The sequence below is a fragment of the Haliotis cracherodii genome, unplaced genomic scaffold (assembly GCF_022045235.1).
Source record: "Haliotis cracherodii isolate W230 unplaced genomic scaffold, xgHalCrac1.p SCAF_2, whole genome shotgun sequence".
Taxonomy (NCBI): domain Eukaryota; kingdom Metazoa; phylum Mollusca; class Gastropoda; order Lepetellida; family Haliotidae; genus Haliotis; species Haliotis cracherodii.
The window spans coordinates 35,306,600-35,326,929 of record NW_027266275.1 but is presented as its reverse complement, the minus strand read 5'-3'; the positions used below and the strand labels follow the sequence as shown (position 1 = coordinate 35,326,929).

Here is a 20,330-nt window from a genome sequence, read left to right as displayed (position 1 = left end):
TTGACCTGCTCCAGTAATGCATCATACTGGGTAACGGTGACCTGTCCACAGACTGAATCTTCTTGAGTCACTTGACCTGCTCCAGTAATGCATCATACTGGGTAACGGTGACCTGTCCCACTGACTGAATCTTCTTGAATCACTTTACCTGCTCCAGTAATGCATCATACTGGGTAACGGTGACCTGCTCCAGTACTGCATCATACTGGGTAACGGTGACCTGCTCCAGAACTGCATTAAACTGAGTAACGGTGACCTGTCCCACAGACTGAATCTTCTTGAGTCACTTGACCTGCTCCAGGAATGCATGATACTGGGTAATGTTGACCTGTCCCACTGACTGAATCTTCTTGAGTCACTTTACCTGCTCCAGTAATGCATCATACTGGGAAACGGTGACCTGTCCCACTGACTGAATCTTCTTGAATCACTTTACCTGCTCCAGTAATGCATCATACTGGGTAACGGTGACCTGTCCCACAGACTGAATCTTCTTGAGTCACTTGACCTGCTCCAGGAATGCATGATACTGGGTAATGGTGACCTGTCCCACAGACTGAATCTTCTTGAGTCACTTGACCTGCTCCAGTAATGCATCATACTGGGAAACGGTGACCTGTCCCACAAACTGAATCTTCTTGAGTCACTTGACCTGCTCCAATACTGCATTAAACTGGGTAACGGTGACCTGTCCCACAGACTGAATCTTCTTGAATGACTTGACCTGCTCCAGTAATGCATCATACTGGGTAACGGTGACCTGTCCCACAGACTGAATCTTCTTGAGTCACTTGACCTGCTCCAGTAATGCATCATACTGGGTAACGGTGACCTGTCCACAGACTGAATCTTCTTGAGTCACTTGACCTGCTCCAGTAATGCATCATACTGGGTAACGGTGACCTGTCCCACTGACTGAATCTTCTTGAATCACTTTACCTGCTCCAGTAATGCATCATACTGGGTAACGGTGACCTGCTCCAGTACTGCATCATACTGGGTAACGGTGACCTGCTCCAGAACTGCATTAAACTGAGTAACGGTGACCTGTCCCACAGACTGAATCTTCTTGAGTCACTTGACCTGCTCCAGGAATGCATGATACTGGGTAATGTTGACCTGTCCCACTGACTGAATCTTCTTGAGTCACTTGACCTGCTCCAGTAATGCATCATACTGGGAAACGGTGACCTGTCCCACTGACTGAATCTTCTTGAATCACTTTACCTGCTCCAGTAATGCATCATACTGGGTAACGGTGACCTGTCCCACAGACTGAATCTTCTTGAGTCACTTGACCTGCTCCAGGAATGCATGATACTGGGTAATGGTGACCTGTCCCACAGACTGAATCTTCTTGAATCACTTTACCTGCTCCAGTAATGCATCATACTGGGTAACGGTGACCTGTCCCACAAACTGAATCTTCTTGAGTCACTTGACCTGCTCCAATACTGCATTAAACTGGGTAACGGTGACCTGTCCCACAGACTGAATCTTCTTGAATGACTTGACCTGCTCCAGTAATGCATCATACTGGGTAACGGTGACCTGTCCCACAGACTGAATCTTCTTGAGTCACTTGACCTGCTCCAGTAATGCATCATACTGGGTAACGGTGACCTGTCCACAGACTGAATCTTCTTGAATGACTTGACCTGCTCCAGTAATGCATCATACTGGGTAACGGTGACCTGTCCCACAGACTGAATCTTCTTGAGTCACTTGACCTGCACCAGTAATGCATCATACTGGGTAACTGTGACCTGCTCCAGTAATGCATCATACTGGGTAACGGTGACCTGTCCACAGACTGAATCTTCTTGAATGACTTGACATGCTCCAGTAATGCATCATACTGGGTAACGGGGATGTGTCCACAGACTGAATCTTCTTGAGTCACTTGACCTGCTCCAGTACTGCATCATACTGGGTAACGGTGACCTGCTCCAGTACTGCATCATACTGGGTAACGGTGACCTGCTCCAGTACTGCATCATACTGGGTAACGGGGATGTGTCCCACAGACTGAGTCACCTGACCTGCTGCAGCAGCCATAGGATATCCTGTTCTACAAGAACCATCATGATGCGGTGAGGGTTCATGAACACCATCACATTTTTCTTCCTGATGTTCACATTAACTACACAAAAGAGTAAAAAAAGATCATCCAATTCTTTCATATTACTATGGTTAGTCTGTCACAGATTTGCCAGATTTGTAGATGGCACAATGCATGACCTTAATAAATCTGACATATGTGGAGGTCATCAGAAGTATCTTGAATCATTGTCTACGGTAAGTGCAAAGATCATGTATAAGAAAAGTCTTGGCAAGATGCCATTCCATGAAGGAAGCAATACAATCAGTTGTGATAGCACCTGAGTGATACATGTTAAGACTGCTATTTCTGATTCCATATATCATAATAACAGAAGGTTGCACTTATTGGTATAAATAAAATATACATATACATTCCTACCTGGACATAACAAATTCACTTGAATCTTTAAAATCAAATTGGTTATCCATATATCTTCCCACTGTTTTCACAGAGTTACCAACCTCGATTATGCAGGCTATCATATCTCCACTCTATGTGGATAAATACCCTGGATTCATTCACCACCATGGCTTTATGCTTGGTCGATCTGGTTCGACAAACATGCTGCTAAAAATAGCCATCCAATCTAATTACCTTGTTCAAGAGGTGATATCACCAGCACTCGACTCGTCTTGTGGCATATCGTCTCTGGTATAATACTAAACGGCTGGTAAACTAATGACTTCCTGCCCTATCATTTATACCAGTCTTCTGATTTGAATAATTGTCTCAAGGACTTGCTCACACGAGGTTGCAGTTCATTTTAATTATGCCAAACTCACGTTCTAAAGAGACATTTTGACTAGTTGCAATCTCACTAAAATCAGATCCTAGTTCTCGCTATCACTTAACAAAGATCTGAGGACATTCTAATACGGGTCACGTCAGAACGACCTTTCATCCAACTAATCAAAGCGTCGCTTACCAGATCATCACTAAAGTGACAGTCGAAATGTCTAATCATGCAACGTCAAAAACGTTAATACGCTGTATTCCGGACAGTTACAGCCCGTACGACTGATTCTGTCAAAATTATCGTCTATCTCCTGATTCTTTTGGATAAACATTTGAATGGAAGAGGCGTTGCACAGTTCATGGGAAGCACTGCCATACAATCTCAACCATATATTAAACATTCAAGAATGTTCGTTTGTTCAGTTTCCAAAATTTTAATCGAGAACTGTGTCAACATATTTACAAGTGAAGTCTGAAATGGAAGTCACCAGGTTGAAACGAGTGCCGTAAAGCTCGAGAAGCTGCTTTCTAATTGGCTCATGTCGACTTCTTGTAAGTCGTTTCAGTGGTTGGTCACTGTTCGGGAAAGGTCGTTCTGACGTGACCCGTAATGGGATGTCCTCAGAACTTAGATCTCATTTTAATGAGATTGGACTGGTTGTTAGTTGTCAAGCGAATTACAGAGTGCAAAGTTAGTTACCAGAGAGATGGAGCTGGTAATGTCACTTCTGAATTGAAGGATATAGTCGTGAATGGCAGCAGGGTATTCATCATAACAGAAAGGAGACACTATGAACTGGGATATCAAGCATGCAAAGTCACTTGACCAGCAGGTGCTGACATTAATCATAAACCCTGACATCTGTTGGCAATTTTGAGAATTGTTACACTGTAATTCAGTTTGACTTCCAACATTGTTATGTCCCAGGTTGACATCTTGTACACATGGAATATAAGGGAAGACTTTTTGTAATGGCTTATGGATTCAACCAACCCTTAAATATTGAAAAGTGTAAAAAAAAATTACTACCAGTACTTTGTATTCTGCTGAATGCCAACTTGCACATGTTCAACACTAAAAATATTGTGCCTATAACAAGTTATATGCACTAGAACTGCTAACACTGCTCACATAGAACATAGCAACTGCTCCATCTGAATAAAAAATATTCTTAAGTAGCTTTTATATAAAGAATTCCACACCTTGCAACTAGGATTATTCATTATTCATTAGGCAGTAAAAAATCCATAAACAATCAAATAAAGTCTTACCTAAACACATTAACTCAGATGTGATTGTCATTTTGATAAGGGACTTGTCGGAAAGATATAATACTGACCCTAACCTCTTGTGATCACACAGTTTTCACACTCAAAACACCCGCATCAGTTCGGTCATTAAAATAATATGTATAACAGTATTTCCAATGAGTAAACAAGTACAGGCATGTTTTACTAGGGACTTCGACTAATCACAAAGCATATATTGAGACAGTGCTGTGGAAATCATCATTGTTTTAAAGGCCATAACTAATCACAATAGTATCAAATACTACAAGACTGTATACAAAACATAATGTCATTTGAAATATAACAATAAGCACTGTTACAAAAAGTCATATATGATGTATCTAAATTTGATCACAATCAGTTTCTCACACAAGGGTTGACAAGACTTGCTCAGCCATCACAGAGAGGAATATTGGCACAGCACACCAGGAATCTGCCAAAGGGGCTAGGTGTCTACTAAATAACTGCCCATATAGTCTGTATGCCCTCAGCAGAAATCCAGCAAGCGACCGCATGTTTTTGACATGCCTCTACACTCTGTAGGAAACAGCAAGCATCTACGGCATCAGCCCCATTGCTCACTGTAATGCTATTGTCTGCTGTTCTCAGGAGAAGCTGCTGCCTGTTTCAGTGTCACGGAAGGCTGTGATTTCTTTAAAAAACTGTCACATGTCACAGGAAACCACAACCCCACAACTGTACCTGCCATTTATACATAGATGAAGGACGTACAATGATAGAGACGTTATAAAACTGTTGACAGCTCTTTTTGATCATTGCATAACTGAGTTCTTTATAAATTTATAACAGTTATTCATTCACATATTGTAGTAAGATCAAGCCAGAAGATATGTATTCTATCCACTGTGTACAGGTACCAACATCTATCCCTCTGCAGTGTCAAAACAAGAACCAATACATCCCAGAAGAACCAGCATGCAATACCTTCTTCCCGAGCAAGCATGCACACACAATGTTGTCTTGGCAAGTACCTGCCTGCAATATGTTCTTCGATGGCAACAACATGCCTGCAATATGATGTGTTCTCCAGCAAGCACCGACCTGGAATGTTCTGTTTCAGCAAGCACCTGCCTGCATTGATCAGCCCCAGCAAGCACCTGAACCCAATGTTCTGCCCCAGCATGCACCTGCACCTAATGTTCTGTCTAGCAAGCATGTGCCCCCAATGTTCTGTCCCAGCATGCACCTGCACACAGTGTTCTGTCCAGCAAGCATCTGCCTCCATTGATCAGCCCCTGCATGCACCTGCACACAGTGTTCTGTCCAGCAAGCATCTGCCTCCATTGATCAGCCCAAGCAAGCACCTGCCTGCACTGACCAGCCCCTGCAAGCACCTGCACACAATGTTCTGTCCCAACAAGCACCTGCCCACATTGTTCAGAACCCTCACTTAGTTCCCTTGCTGATGAGTGGTTGGTTCTCATCATCATCATCAACATCCAACGAACTGTCCTCTGCAGAACACACAAAAACAAGGATAGAATTAAGAACGCAAACAACAACAGCCATTGATGAACAAATTCATATTTAACATTCTGGAGCTATTTCTCTGTTTACATGTAGATCCGATCATGCAATACATTCAGAAGTTGTATATCTGTTGGTCTCACATAAATGCCCAGGTAATACATCCATAACAACTACCCGTATGTAGGATTACTAAACATTGGAACATTCACCAAATAGAACATACATGTATATACTAAAGAAAACAAAAGTTAGGGATGATGAATATTTCTTGTAGTGGATACTGAGTTTCTTTAAATGTGTACAGTACATAATAATATTTTATGACTTGTATTTTCAGTATATATCATTCATACTTCAAATGAAAACCTGTGGTGTATTGTAAAAATATTTGAAAAAGACCTTTTTCACACATATTTTAAACAACAGACAGCTTGTCAGTAGTCTTGTCAAACCATGGAAACATTGTTTTCTTATGTTCAATTTGTTTGTTCTGACTGACCAATCCGTCTGAAGCTGAATGACTAAGAACATGAAAACACAAAGTAATAAGAAGGGCTTCATAGCGTGAGATCAGTTCTCTTGATCCACTGTCTCACGTTCCTCCACACAGAGAGGAAAGAGGTGGGGGAGATCCTACCCTGAACATGGAGCTCCTCACAAGCCTCTTCCACAGTGCTGGAGATCACAAGTCCAGGGAGCTCTGCCTTCTGAAGACTGTACATCACTGGAGGCTGCAGGCACACCAAACACAGGGTTAGGGTCAAGGACAGTCATTTTACATGTGAAGTATTCCATAAAATCTTATATTTGCAGGTACACTTTTGGTGATGAGAGACTTTAATCATTGTTTAATCTTCATTATTACAAGCCATGAGATAGCTAGCAGGCAGCTAAATCAAATTGTTTCGCAGAGTTATGTCCCTCATAAGTTCCAGGATCTGATAGTTCTGGGCTGATCCCCAGATCTGCCTGATTATGATGCATTGATTGTTAGCATCAAGTCTTTTAGGTTTCACTGCAGCGTGTTAATGTATGTTACCGTATCACTTCATGCTTTCATTAAATAGACATGCCATAATTAGACTCAATTACTCCAGGGGCGGTGGGGTAGCCTAGTGGTTAAAGCATTCGCTCGTCAGGCTGAAGGTTCGATTTCCCACAATGGTACAATGTGTGAAGCCCATTTCTTGTGTCTCCCGCTGTGATATTGTTGGAATATTGCTAAAAGTGGCGGAAAACCTGATTCATTTACTCATTCACTCAAATACTCCAGCCCCTTCTAGTGGCCAAAAGAGCTGGATTCAAACCACAAACAACGGACAGATGCTATGACTGCACAACCAAAGAGTTTAAGCCCTGTCAACAACTCTACCAAGGGGTGAACATGACACGTATACTCACTGACACATGTACCAGGATGACCCCAAGTCCCCTCCTCTTCATCTCTGCCAACAGCTGCATCAGACCCTGCACAGATTATTCCCAAGTTTCTGATAAAACAGTTCAACCAACAAATCAAACCAATCAACTGTTCACAAACTTTCACCCATCCCGTTCACCAGTGTTACAATAACTCACTATCAGCATCCGACATTGTCTCACCAGGACTCACATATTCACCCACATGTACTCGTACATGTCACCATGTCAATATGCACTCACATATCTAAGCTCTATTGTCACTGCTATGTCACAGTCACAGTACTACTCAAGAGACGTCTGTCACACAGCTCTATTGGAGAGACTTCTGTGTTACACAGCTCTATTGGAGAGACTTCTGTGTCACACAGCTCTATTGGAGAGACCTCTGTGTCACACAGCTCTATTGGACAGACTTCTGTGTCAAACAGCTCTATTGGACAGACTTCTGTGTCACACAGCTCCATTGGAGAGACTTCTGTGTCACACAGCTCTATTGGACAGGCTTCTGTGTCAAACAGCTCTATTGGACAGACTTCTGTGTCACACAGTTCTATTGGAGAGATCTCTGTGTCACTCAGCTCTATTGGAGAGACGTCTGTGTCACACAGCTCTATTGGACAGACCTCTGTGTCACACAGCTCTATTGAACAGACCTCTGTGTCACACAGCTCTATTGGACAGACTTCTGTGTCACACAGCTCTATTGGAGAGTCTTCTGTGTCACACAGCTCTATTGGACAGCTTTCTGTGTCACACAGCTCTATTGGAGAGACCTCTGTGTCACACAGCTCTATTGGACAGGCTTCTGTGTCACACAGCTCTATTGGACAGACTTCTGTGTCACACAGTTCTATTGGAGAGACCTCTGTGTCACACAGCTCCATTGGAGAGACTTCTAAGTCACAAAGCTCTAATGGCGAGTCTATTCTCAGACACAGCACTGTTGACTTACCATGACAGTACTGTAGTCAATCCCACTGATATGCCGGAAATCTAGAATTACAGATCTCTGATGGCCACCTGAAATTGTTCAAAAGAATCAGCCTTTATCATGTGCGGCTGACAAATAGTCTGGGAGTAACATTAGAATTAGTTCAGATTTAGTGTGAGTGACATCATCAGACAGAGGTTTACTTGGTGGGGGGTGGGGGTCAGGGGTACATATTACGGTTATATATTTCCTCCCAACAAATGAAAACGTTTTGTGAGTCCTGTAACTTGTTGGAAAGTGACTACTGACCACTGATTGCCTTCTCCAGGACTGTCTCATGGAAGTACTCCGCAGCCGGGAACAGCAGCCCCTGGTCGGGTCGGACGACCAGGATCCCGGGACGTGAGAGGGACTGGCAACATAAACATGGTAACACAACATGACTCTGTTAACACTCAGACTATGACCAGGCAACAGATCAAGTGGCTGAAGTTACTCCAACCTAAAGCACCATACGAACACACGACCCTCAAATATCTCCCTACTAACTCATAACATCATGTACTCAACCCCCACAAAATACACATATGCCCACACCACACCCACACCCACCAAAACCAACACTCACACTTATTCCCACCACACCACCAAACAAAGCCCAGGCAGACCCCCCCCCCCCCCCACACACACAAAACACACAAAACACTCACACAGACACACACATACACAGACGCACAGACACACACATACACAGATGCACCGATGTAAAACATCCCCTCCCCCTAACCACCATCACTGGCACCCACCCCATACATCACCCTCCCTGCAACCCACACATTCCCCCTTCTCCCCTTCTCCCCTGACACCCATCCACTGTACCTTGAGGGTGGGTCTGGCCGTTGGATACAGGAGCATCAGGACGGAGATGCCGATGCCAACCAGAATGCCATACTGGAAATAACAGTGACAGGCCATTCAACATCCATATAAATCTCACACTATGACTAGTAACAAAACACAAAGTATGGCACTTGATATATTTCCCATACTGATCCAGTCCCAGATGTTCAGACCTACTGGAAATGCTAAGGACAATAGTACATTAGAAGTGTATGACAAAATATGACTCCCTTGTAGTCTTTTCCATTTTAAAACCTGGAAGAAGAGAGTGAAAAAAGGTCTGAGGGTGGAGCCGGAGGTCGCGTTCCTGAAGTTGTCTTCTTTCATTCGAGATTAATATACGAAACCTCTAAAGACACCAAAGTAGGTTCCTGAGCAGGCAAAAGAGTTGTGTCTGTTCACGGAATATTTTGTAATACATACATGCTACTACACAGAGCTGTAATGATACACTTTGTTGCGATATGCTTCCAATCTTGATAGTCACGATAGACATTTTGAGGCCTGTCGTCGTTCCTCATTATGACAACCACCCTCTTGCTACTCGACCTCAGTACATAGATGACAATGCCAGGCCTCATCGTTAATGACCAATGCAATAACGACTCTAACCTGGCCAGCAATGAGCCCAGATATGAACCCCCTTGAACATGTTTGGGATATTCTGGGGCGGCGCATACAGGCACGAGATCCTCCTGTACAAGATATATGCCAACTGGCAGCAGCATTGCATCAGGAGTGGTTGTTGTTGACCCATCAACAGATCCAACGTCTGACTGGAGGCATGAGATGTAGGGGGAATGCGTCATCCGGGCACATGGCGGTTATACCCACTACTGATCTGTTTCATGTGTCATGTCAAGTAGAGACTTTAAGGAACATTTTCACATGAAACATCAAACATAACTCGTTTACTTAATCCTGCAGCTCCATACTTTTTTGAGGCATTGTCTAAGGTCAAAAACAGTACCTGTGTTACCATGATGTTTTTGTCAGTAAATTTCACCAATATCTTCTTTATTTGTTGTCAAATGTTTGTTCTATCCGATGACATTGGTATTGCCCAGCTCCTGTGGTCAGTCATTCCCATGCCATGATTTTTGCCTTTTGTCATTGTTAAGAAATAGGGGTGTGCTTAACCTTTTCTGTGTATACTAAGATATTTTATACCAACTCCAGGCAAACTATAAAACTCACCTCAATCCCTATAGCCAGAGATGCAACGAAAGTGATGGTGTAAGGCACAAGATCCAACTCTGGGAATATAACAGAAGAATATGATCTATTAAACTTACACAATATACACAGCATCATAAAACAAGTCTGCATGTGAGGCATGTTGACAAGTGGGTATAGATGTTAGTCACGATGAGAAGTGGGCGTAGATGTGGGTCATGGTGACAAGTGAGTATGGATCTAAGTCATGGTGACAAGTGGGTGTAGATGTGAGTAATTATGACAAGTGGGTGTAGATGTGAGTCATGATGATAAGTGGGTGTGGATGTGAGTCATCGTGACAAGTGGGTGTAGATGTGAGTCATTGTGACAAGTGGGTGTAGATGTGAGTCATTGTGACAAGTGGGTGTAGATGTGAGTCACGATGAGAAGTAGGTGTAGATGTGAGTCATGGTGACAAGTGGGTGTGGATGTGAGTCATTGTGACAAATGAGTGTAGATGTGAGTCATAGCAAGTGGGTGTACAAGTTAGTCATGGTGATAAGTGAGTGTAGATGTGAGTCATGGTGACAAATGAGTGTAGATGTGAGTCATAGCAAGTGAGTGTAGATGTGAGTCATGGTGATAAGTGAGTGTAGATGTGAGTCATAGCAAGTTGGTGTGCATGTGAGTCATGGTAAGTGAGTGTAAATGTAACTCACTGTTGGCTCTCCAGAGAATGAGGACTATCTTGTAGTCCACCATCTGCAGCACGGCAGAGATGATGACAGCGGCGAGGGCGGCGTTGGGAATGTAGTAAAAGAGGGGGGTTAGGAGGTCCAGCGCCAGCAGGATGAGGGCACCTGCAAGGACCACACCCACATGGATCAGCAATGACTGAGTCATGTTCAAAACCATTTGTTAAGAATGTCAGTTTTATAAATGTGTTTCCTTAGAGAAAAAAGTCATGCAGGTCATAGATGCTTACCACTTAGATGACACCCCGAAACATGCAAAAGGTGCTGACAAAACAAGTATATATAGTTTGAAGAATTTAGGATTTGAACCCAGTCATCGGATTCTGGCCTGGCTAAGGCCTACGACTCTACAAATCACACCTACACTTCTGAGCCCCAAGTGCCTCTGCAGACATACAGCTAACAATAGGCTTTTAGGGGGGAGTAAAAAAATAATAATTTATGTGAAGACTTTTTATATGATATGAGTACCTAAAATACGCTTAGAAATTGAACTCCCAACAAGAAACTCTCAGAAACTTGTGTTTTCATGGCAAATTCTCTGCATCTTCCAATACATTTAATCCACAGACTTCTTACTTTTACCATTTCTTGCTGCCCTTAAATTGTTATCTACCTGTGAATATGCCATTTGCTGGTGTTCTCACTCCACTCTGAGAGTTGACAGCAGTTCTGTAAACAAAGGCACATCTCAACACACCTTCCAACAATGACATCCATGTTCAAGGCCACAATAAATTAATCATATCAGTTTGTCATCAAATTTTCAAGAGGCAAGTATGGTTATTTCAACAAATAACGAGAGAAGGGAAAGACCTTGCACGTTTCTTCATCTGTAGGTACTTGGGGGATAATAACATGATGGTGGGGTACTGGCATGGCCATGAGGTCAGCAGGGACATATATGTAATAAATCATTTATCATGGCCTTATAAATGTATTTAGAGAAGAGGAAGAACATAACCGCAACAAATGGACAATAGACTGTCTCACCTCGAGAAGCTGCCCGTCACGGGGTAGGACGACACAAACGAGCTGATGATATTTGCCACCCCTGGAAGGAAACATACAATATGCAGTAACATGATGATATCACTATAGGGAGAAGGATAGACATGTCAAGTCATTTCAATAGATATGCATTGAAGACTTTATCACAGTTGGAGGCAAGATCACACTAATCCTTTATTAGGGAACAGGTAGTGATGGTTAGGCCATGAGGTATGTTATTGCAAGCACAATGGCAGAGTTAATTCAACCGAACACAAATCATAGTTTCCTCCTTAGAGGCTGATGAGGTGTCAGTATTGATACATTTGGAATAATAACTGTCACTGGCCACAGAAATCCTCAAAGTGGGTAACATTCTATAAGGCCAGTGCTGTTCAAATAACCCTAGGTATAGCTCTAGTGGACAATTGCCAATCTGTCAGCTACAACCCCCCATGTCACATCTGCTGTGCTACACAATGCTAGACAGTGCTACACAATGCTACATAATGCTACACAATGCTACACAATGCTAGACAGTGCTACACAATGCTACACAGTGCTGCACAATGCTGAACAAAGCTACACAGTGCTACACAATGCTACACAGTGCTACACAATTCTACACAATGCTGCACAATGCTACACAATGCTGCACAATGCTACACAAAGCTACACAGTGCTACATAATGCTACACAGTGCTACACAATGCTACACTGTGCTACACAATGCTACACAGTGCTGCACAATGGTACCCAATGCTAGACAGTGCTACACAATGCTAGACAGTGCTACACAATGCTACACAGTGTTGCACAATGCTACACAAAGCTACACAGTGCTACATAATGCTACACAGTGCTACACAGTGCTGCACAATGCTACACAATGCTAGACAGTGCTACACAATGCTAGACAGTGCTACACAATGCTACACAGTGCTGCACAATGCTACACAAAGCTACACCGTGCTACATAATGCTACACAGTGCTACACAGTGCTACACAGTGCTACACAATGCTACATAATGCTAGTATTTCAAGAAAACACTTGATTAAAACATGACAATTCATTGCCTAACCATCATCTACTACACAACAGATGATGACTAGATATTGTATATTTTAATACAAGACTCTGATAGGTCGTTGTCGTTGTATTTTATCTGATCATATCTTACCAATAGCAACTAGTTCCTGGCTTGGATCAATACGGTAGTTATTTTGTCGGGCTGAAAGCAAAAATTTACAAAAGTATTTGATCACATTAAGTAGCTCATATGACTCTATATTACAATAACAGTAACATTGGTGTTTCTATTGAAATTAAATTAAACGCTTTGTTTTATTAAATAAAATAATGTTTCATAATACTGTAAACTACGTTCATAATGAACACGCTTATAAGGAACTGACAGATATAACAAATTTATTTTTTGGTCCCGGCTATTTGCTGTATATAAGCTGTATATATGCTTATAATGAACTACAGTTAAAACAAACTAAAATTAGTGGTCCCTTTGAGTTCGTTTTAACTGTAGTTTACTGTAGATCAAACATTTTATGAGTTTTAGATCCATGCAAATTCTTAATTAGAACAATTCTAAAATTTCTTACCAAAAGCCTTCCCTATGGCGATTGTCTCCACCAAACCAATTAAAGGCACAATACCAAACCCGGCACCTATAGACTGGGGAACAATAAAACACCATGGCATTATTAATTACAAAAAGACTCATCTGAATATAATGCTCATTATCATGTTGTGTGTAAACATATATGTAACTGGAAGCATATTTCTTCACACCTAACCTGGTTCAGGGTTGGTCTTGTTGTTTAGGACACTGCAGTTCAGTGTGCAGAGTTGCACCCCTTGGATGTGGCAGAAACCTATAACTGGGGGTTCAAAGCCCAAATTTTGCACTGATTATGGTGCGAGTTTTGCCAGAACCATATCTGTGCTTGCAGGTTTCACGAAAGTCACTTCAGACTTTCCTCACACATGAAGCTGCCATGCCGTGATATAACTGAAATACTGTTCAAAATGGTGCTAAACCCAACTCTCTCTCTCGCTCACTCACTCACTCACTCAGCCAGCACCCACACACCCTCCCGCTCACTCACTCACTTATTCCACCCACCCACCAACTCACTCACTCACTCACTCACCCACCCTCAATCACTCGTCCACTCACCCACCCACTCTCATAAATCTTAATATTAAAAAAATATCAAAGTATATATTGATAGAATTTAAACCGATATTTACTAATTTAGTCACAGCAAATAATACCTTTACAGTTAAAATGCATTCCTAAAATTATCATAGAATAAACAACACAGTGTCAGTGACAATAAATACCGCTGATAAAACCACTCGCTACTTACACTAAAGATGTCGCTAGCAGAGTATGTATGTGTGCCATTACTGACAGAGAAGGAGGGTGGTTTAAAGGGAGGTAACCCCTCCTTCAAGTGGCCAGTGATGGTCAATTTTCCTGTGATATTTTGGCTAAGTAGTGAGGCTGCAATGCCAGCTGCAGATATCACTATGATGGCATTGGCGCCTGGAAAAGATATAGGAATAGATACATTGCTATTTATTTCACGGTTAGGAGATAAACATTGTTTGATTTCTGATTTTATGAAACATTATATGCTTTATTGAGTATTTAATATTTGAGAAATTATATGGTTATTAATCTACATGTTCAAATTTCTGATTCACTGTATCCATATTTCATAAATCTACATCAGACAATATGATACAATACAATATCTGTGTACCAATTCATGTTTTAATTCTGCATCGATTTTCTAAAAGTAAGCTTTTTTTTGCCTTTCATGAAACATACTGCTGAGTTTGAATTTGCTTAACACTATCTGAACGAGGCTAAATTCCTTGCAAATAAATTACAAACTGACAGTGAAAACCCTTGTTATCTGAGCTACATGGAACAGGGAGAATTTCACACAAAATACCGCCAAATGTTTCATTATACCTGAAGTAGGTGTATCCAGACACCGCTGACATTTCACAACATTTATTACAATGAATTTCATTTATTTATTTTTAACTTTCTTTATCCCATGATCCAAATTTGAGTCCTGTTTCAGTATTATCACTGTTCACACTTTTAACAATTAAGATGTCAAGAGTGACTGGACAAGCAGACAATAGGGATTCCACACTTTAATACTTGTGACATTAATTTTAAACTCAGAAAGTGATTCCAGCCAACCAGTTATGAGTTTGTTGTGACCTTTACTATAAATGGAATCAAGATGGCAACAAGGTAAAAGTTATTATTGATTTGCTGACACACGTACCAGTCCCGATGAGCCAGATAAACTTCCTGGCCACAGTCTGGGTCCTGGGGATGTCCTCCTCTCCCTCATCACCCCATTTCAGTGTCCGTAATTTCTGAAATGTCAGAATGCAATATACTACTCAAAAGAAGTTAAAGAACACCTGATTTTTTTGCATATGACTATAGTTAATCTGTCAGTACTGGCAGTTATTTCAACACAGCCTTTCAATTGTGGGTGTTATTTATCTTGTTTTGAGTTGTATATATTCAAGATTATTGCATTTACATAGCGACATGTGTGGTGTGGGGTGGGGCCGATACACTGTGCCATGATACATTCCCTGTACCACGATACGCTGTGCCATGATACATTCCCTGTACCACGATACGCTGTGCCATGATACATTCCCTGTACCACGATACGCTATGCCATGATACATTCCCTGCATCACGATACGCTGTGCCATGATACATTCCCTGTACCACGATACGCTGTGCCATGATACATTCCCTGTACCACGATACGCTGTGCCATGATACATTCCCTGTACCACGATACGCTATGCCATGAAACATTCCCTGCATCACGATACGCTGTGCCATGATACATTCCCTGCATCACGATACGCTGTGCCATGATACATTCCCTGCATCATGATACGCTGTGCCATGATACATTCCCTGCATCACGATACGCTATGCCATGATACATTCCCTGCATCATGATATGCTGTGCCATGATACATTCCCTGCATCACGATACGCTGTGCCATGATACATTCCCTGCATCACGATACGCTGTGCCATGATACATTCCCTGTACCACGATACGCTGTGCCATGATACATTCCCTGTACCACGATACGCTGTGCCATGATACATTCCCTGCATCACGATATGCTGTGCCATGATACATTCCCTGCATCACGATACGCTGTGCCATGATACATTCCCTGCATCACGATACGCTGTGCCATGATACATTCCCTGCATCACGATATGCTGTGCCATGATACATTCCCTGCATCACGATACGCTATGCCATGATACATTCCCTGCATCACGATATGCTGTGCCACGATACATTCCCTGTATCATGATACGCTGTGCCATGATACATTCCCTGCATCACGATATGCTGTGCCAGGATACATTCCCTGTATCACGATACGCTGTGCCATGATACATTCCGTGTATCACAATACACTGTGCCATGATACAAGTATCATATATGACTAACACATATAGGACTAACATTTTGTCCCAGCTCTAATTTAATTCATTTTCTACTGTTGCATAGGAAATAAATAATGATATTATTCTTTAAATACAAAAAATATACTTACTTTCAAAAGGAATAATAATACCAAACAACAAACTCCTAGTAACAGGTCCCATGGACTGAAATGTAAGGAAGAAAACATCTTGATAAGTATTGATGTGAAATACTAACTGATTTGGATTATCACATTTGAGTGACCTGAATCAACCAGTATAAACCATGCATAACTTAAGGCAGTATCCGAAATAACTACATAAACCTGAGATATAATTCAAAATGGTAGCCAGGAGAAGGGGAAACATAACAGCCATGGGTTTTGCTAAAACACACAAGTATTCAATGTTAATAAGTGTTTCATTGCAAACCATAATGAGTTATTGATTCAAAAGCATTTATTTCAACGACTGAAATTTTCCTGATGCGTATCTGAAGACATATATACTATCAGTACCTAGTTAATAATATTCATTAAAATGCAGTTATTCATGACTGAATCAATAATTAGCTTTAACGGTGTCATCATTCTGAGACTGCTAACCAGACCAGAGTTCAGTAGGTATTGTCAGCTTAGGTCAACCCAAACATGACGTAAATAAGCTAACATGTGCTAACATTGGTCAACCAGGGTTAACTGGGGTAATACCTTAGTCAACAGCCAGGCTTTTGAAATCAGATGCTAGCACTGTTGTTTACATCTCTGAAGGCCATGATTGATCATTGTAGGATGAACAATCAGCTTCAACTCAATATGTTCCATCAACAACTAATTGATTAGTTGATTGTTTTGCTGCACCAAAGTGCCTTGCAGCTTGTGGCAATATATTTACATATAAATTAAGTATGTAATTTATTAGGGTAAAAATATCATTATATTTCACCTGACTCATACTAAAGCTTATCTCATCTCATTCCAAAAAGGTAGTGGAAACTCCTGTGCTGTGTTCCCAAGAGCAGAGAAAAACATCTCACTCGAACACACCCATCAGTTGCACAGCCGCACCTGAAGCAAGTGACCAACCTGATCTTCGGCCAAACACGTATACTGGAAGCGGGAATCCTTGGGTGGGCGCTATAGAGTTTGAGTCAGGATCAGAATAAATGATATTTTTACCCTTAAATATACATATTTTACCTTATCCTGACTCATACAAACTGCTTGAATCCCACGGTTGGTGGTGGGATCAACTGTATGCATGATTCAGATCGGATGGGATTGGGATGCAGCGAGCCTGACCACCCGACCCATTAGTCGCCTCTTACGACAAGCACAGTTGCCTTTTACAGAAAGCATGGGCTGCTGAAGACCTATTCTAACCCAGATCTTCATGGGTCTATTCAATTAACCAGGGAACCTCTTCTTAATCTTCTTGGACATCAATCTATAGAGGGGCACCACCACCTCCGTACTTGTGAGAGTATGTTGAAATAAAGAGATTTTGTGGAGTTTGTAAATGTGCATAGAATTATATTCCAGTTTATTTAGAATGATTCTCATATAAAGAAAAGGTCATATTCTTGACACAAGGATTATCACCCATGATCTGAATTATGTGGTAAAACAGGAGAGCATTGACTCACAGTGAGTGGTTATGAATCAGTAACCTGACTTCTATGAGTCTGTCTGATTTTGGTATCTTCCATTATAGATACTGTCAATTGTTGAGTGACTACTAAGGGTCAGAATTGGTGAATCCCAGCACTATCTTCGGTGGCAAGTCTCGAAGGTAGTGACTCGAAAAAACTGTGTCAGATTTCCAGACACATCCTTCCAAGATTGTTGGAATAGAGCAGTTGCCATGTAGCACAAACACGGAAGCGATGGCTCTGACCTTGTGCCTGAACTCACGTCTTCTGGAGTTCATCCTTCGTAAAAAAATATGTCAGGCTCTGACTGGACACAGTGACAAATCTTCTGTATCCTCTGAACCAAGTATGGATGATAGAGGTGGGATGTGAAACTGTCTGTCTGGCTTACCAGGTACGTGATTATTGGTGATATAAATCCCATTTCAGGTAGAGATGGGCTGCTGCATTTTCACTGCTGTCAAATCGAGTACATGAACAATTGATTGCAGGTATCTCTGACATTCTAGCTGCTTTAGCTATTCCAGTAGATGTTATAAGTCAGCTTGTTGTAATGATCCATACACATCCCTTGTGAGGTGATTAAGCAACACATTCAGATCCCAGGCTGGGGCTCTGAATTTCTTCTGTTGATCTTCAAGCCTATACCATCTTAGTAAGGCTATCAACTCTGGAACTTTGGTGAGTTTGATTCCGTTTTGCATTGTTAGAACTTTGTAGAACCCTCTGGGGGTGACGATGTAGGCTTCGTGAAGGTGGGACATTCATTCAGGCATGTGTTGACATTGAAGACAACTTCAAGGACGATGAAGGGCTGCTCTTCTTCTTTGTCAATGACTGTTTCATCACTTTCACCTGCATCTCATCACCTGATGATGCAAAAGCCTTCTGCGATGTTCTCAGCATCTTCCCGAGTCAAGGGCGTTAAATGACTATAAAAGGCCAGTTTCCACCCTTGCTGAACTAGGCTGTTCATTTCTCAGGAGTCAAAATGTTGATTCGTGACCAATTCGCCAACGATTTTCTTAAATTATGTTTTAGAGAGAGTGAGTAGGGCTTAATGCAGCTTTGAACAGTATTCCAGATATAAGTCATGGCCTGTCAGTTTAATGTACATTTACAACTTCGGTCAAACCCACGAGCACGGGTATGGTGCTGACAAACTTAGAAACATTGACAAGAACCAGGATTCAAACCCATAAACTTCTGGCAGAGTGAATTGCAGTGGATTATAGAACTTACTTTTTAAAAAAAAGAGGAAAGTGATTCACATGAACATCTAAATAATTTTGTTATAGACTATGGAATATTTATATTATAATGAGTTATTTATTAATTTGTTGCCATGGTTACATACTGCTTCAAAGTAAAATGTGAAAATACAACCTATAAACAATGTAAGACAGTGAAGAACAGACTTACTTTGTCTTTCCTATATTTTTAAATGTTGCATATACCATGGGGCCAAATGATCTCGGTATATTATGAAGGCCCAGCAGACTCTGAAATGTAAGAACATCTGATCAATGATGGAAGGACAAAACAAATAAAATAAACAAGGTTTTAGGTCATTGCCTTGTTATGTATTTTGTATAAGAGTTTTTTAGTTCATTAAACATGTTCCTTGTATGTGCCTAAATGCAGCAGAGCAATCCATTTTATTGTTGTTGGGATGACTCTTAAAACTTGATTTACAATTTGACCCAACTCCCCAAAATTGAAATGTGAAAACAATTGAAACAAATGAAAATCAGTGGTTGTTTGAATTTTTCACCATCTTGAAATGTCTAAAATGTTAAAAATATAAATTCATTTATCATGTTTATCGTCATTATTTATAAAACTGAATTATTTAAAAGACTATAGTTAAAACCTGTCAAAATTTACAACACAAGATTTAAAACACAATGACTTATGACAAATTTTCTTTTGAGAGACAATAAAAACATAAATTCAAAATTGGAATTAAAGAAAAACAATTCCATCTGCAGACCTGAATTTTTGGACAAAAAAATCCACAAATAATAGAAAAAGGTATGGCCTTTTTATTACACTTAGATACTGTAAGTTATGAAATTAGTGCAAGCATAAAATAGATGTGACCAGCGTGAGTGTCCCTTGCTCACATTGATAAAGTGATGCATTATTCTGGATATACTGGAGTTTGTTGTCAAATCAGGTTCACTTCCCATTGCGGAATATATGGTAGGCACATCAGTATAATAAATAAAGTTCTCAATAAACAATGTACGTGAGTTCTAGATTAGTACCCCTCACCATGTACTGTGTCAAGTACAGGTCACTGTTTGTTTACACAAGTTGTTCAAACACTATACATTTACAAACAAAGTTGACTTGCAACATGTTCAGAACAGT

At 41.1% G+C, this 20,330-nt stretch overlaps 1 protein-coding gene across 1 annotated transcript in view; it reads right to left on the bottom strand.

Moving 5' to 3' along the window:
* Positions 1–5,451: 5,451 nt before the first annotated feature.
* LOC139468029 (sodium-independent sulfate anion transporter-like) overlaps positions 5,452–20,330 on the bottom strand; it is a 53,559-nt gene continuing 38,680 nt past the window's right edge. The window contains exons 6-21 of the mRNA XM_071249699.1: positions 19,377–19,456; positions 16,435–16,489; positions 15,108–15,201; positions 14,166–14,344; positions 13,395–13,467; positions 12,959–13,009; positions 11,780–11,840; positions 11,403–11,458; positions 10,751–10,891; positions 10,071–10,129; positions 8,853–8,924; positions 8,283–8,385; positions 7,995–8,062; positions 7,022–7,087; positions 6,258–6,351; positions 5,452–5,604 (exon numbers count right to left, since the gene is read on the bottom strand). Of these exons, the coding sequence (XP_071105800.1) occupies positions 5,537–5,604; positions 6,258–6,351; positions 7,022–7,087; positions 7,995–8,062; positions 8,283–8,385; positions 8,853–8,924; positions 10,071–10,129; positions 10,751–10,891; positions 11,403–11,458; positions 11,780–11,840; positions 12,959–13,009; positions 13,395–13,467; positions 14,166–14,344; positions 15,108–15,201; positions 16,435–16,489; positions 19,377–19,456 (1,320 nt within the window). The 3' untranslated portion in view covers positions 5,452–5,536. The remainder of the gene's footprint in view (positions 5,605–6,257; positions 6,352–7,021; positions 7,088–7,994; positions 8,063–8,282; positions 8,386–8,852; positions 8,925–10,070; positions 10,130–10,750; positions 10,892–11,402; positions 11,459–11,779; positions 11,841–12,958; positions 13,010–13,394; positions 13,468–14,165; positions 14,345–15,107; positions 15,202–16,434; positions 16,490–19,376; positions 19,457–20,330) is intronic.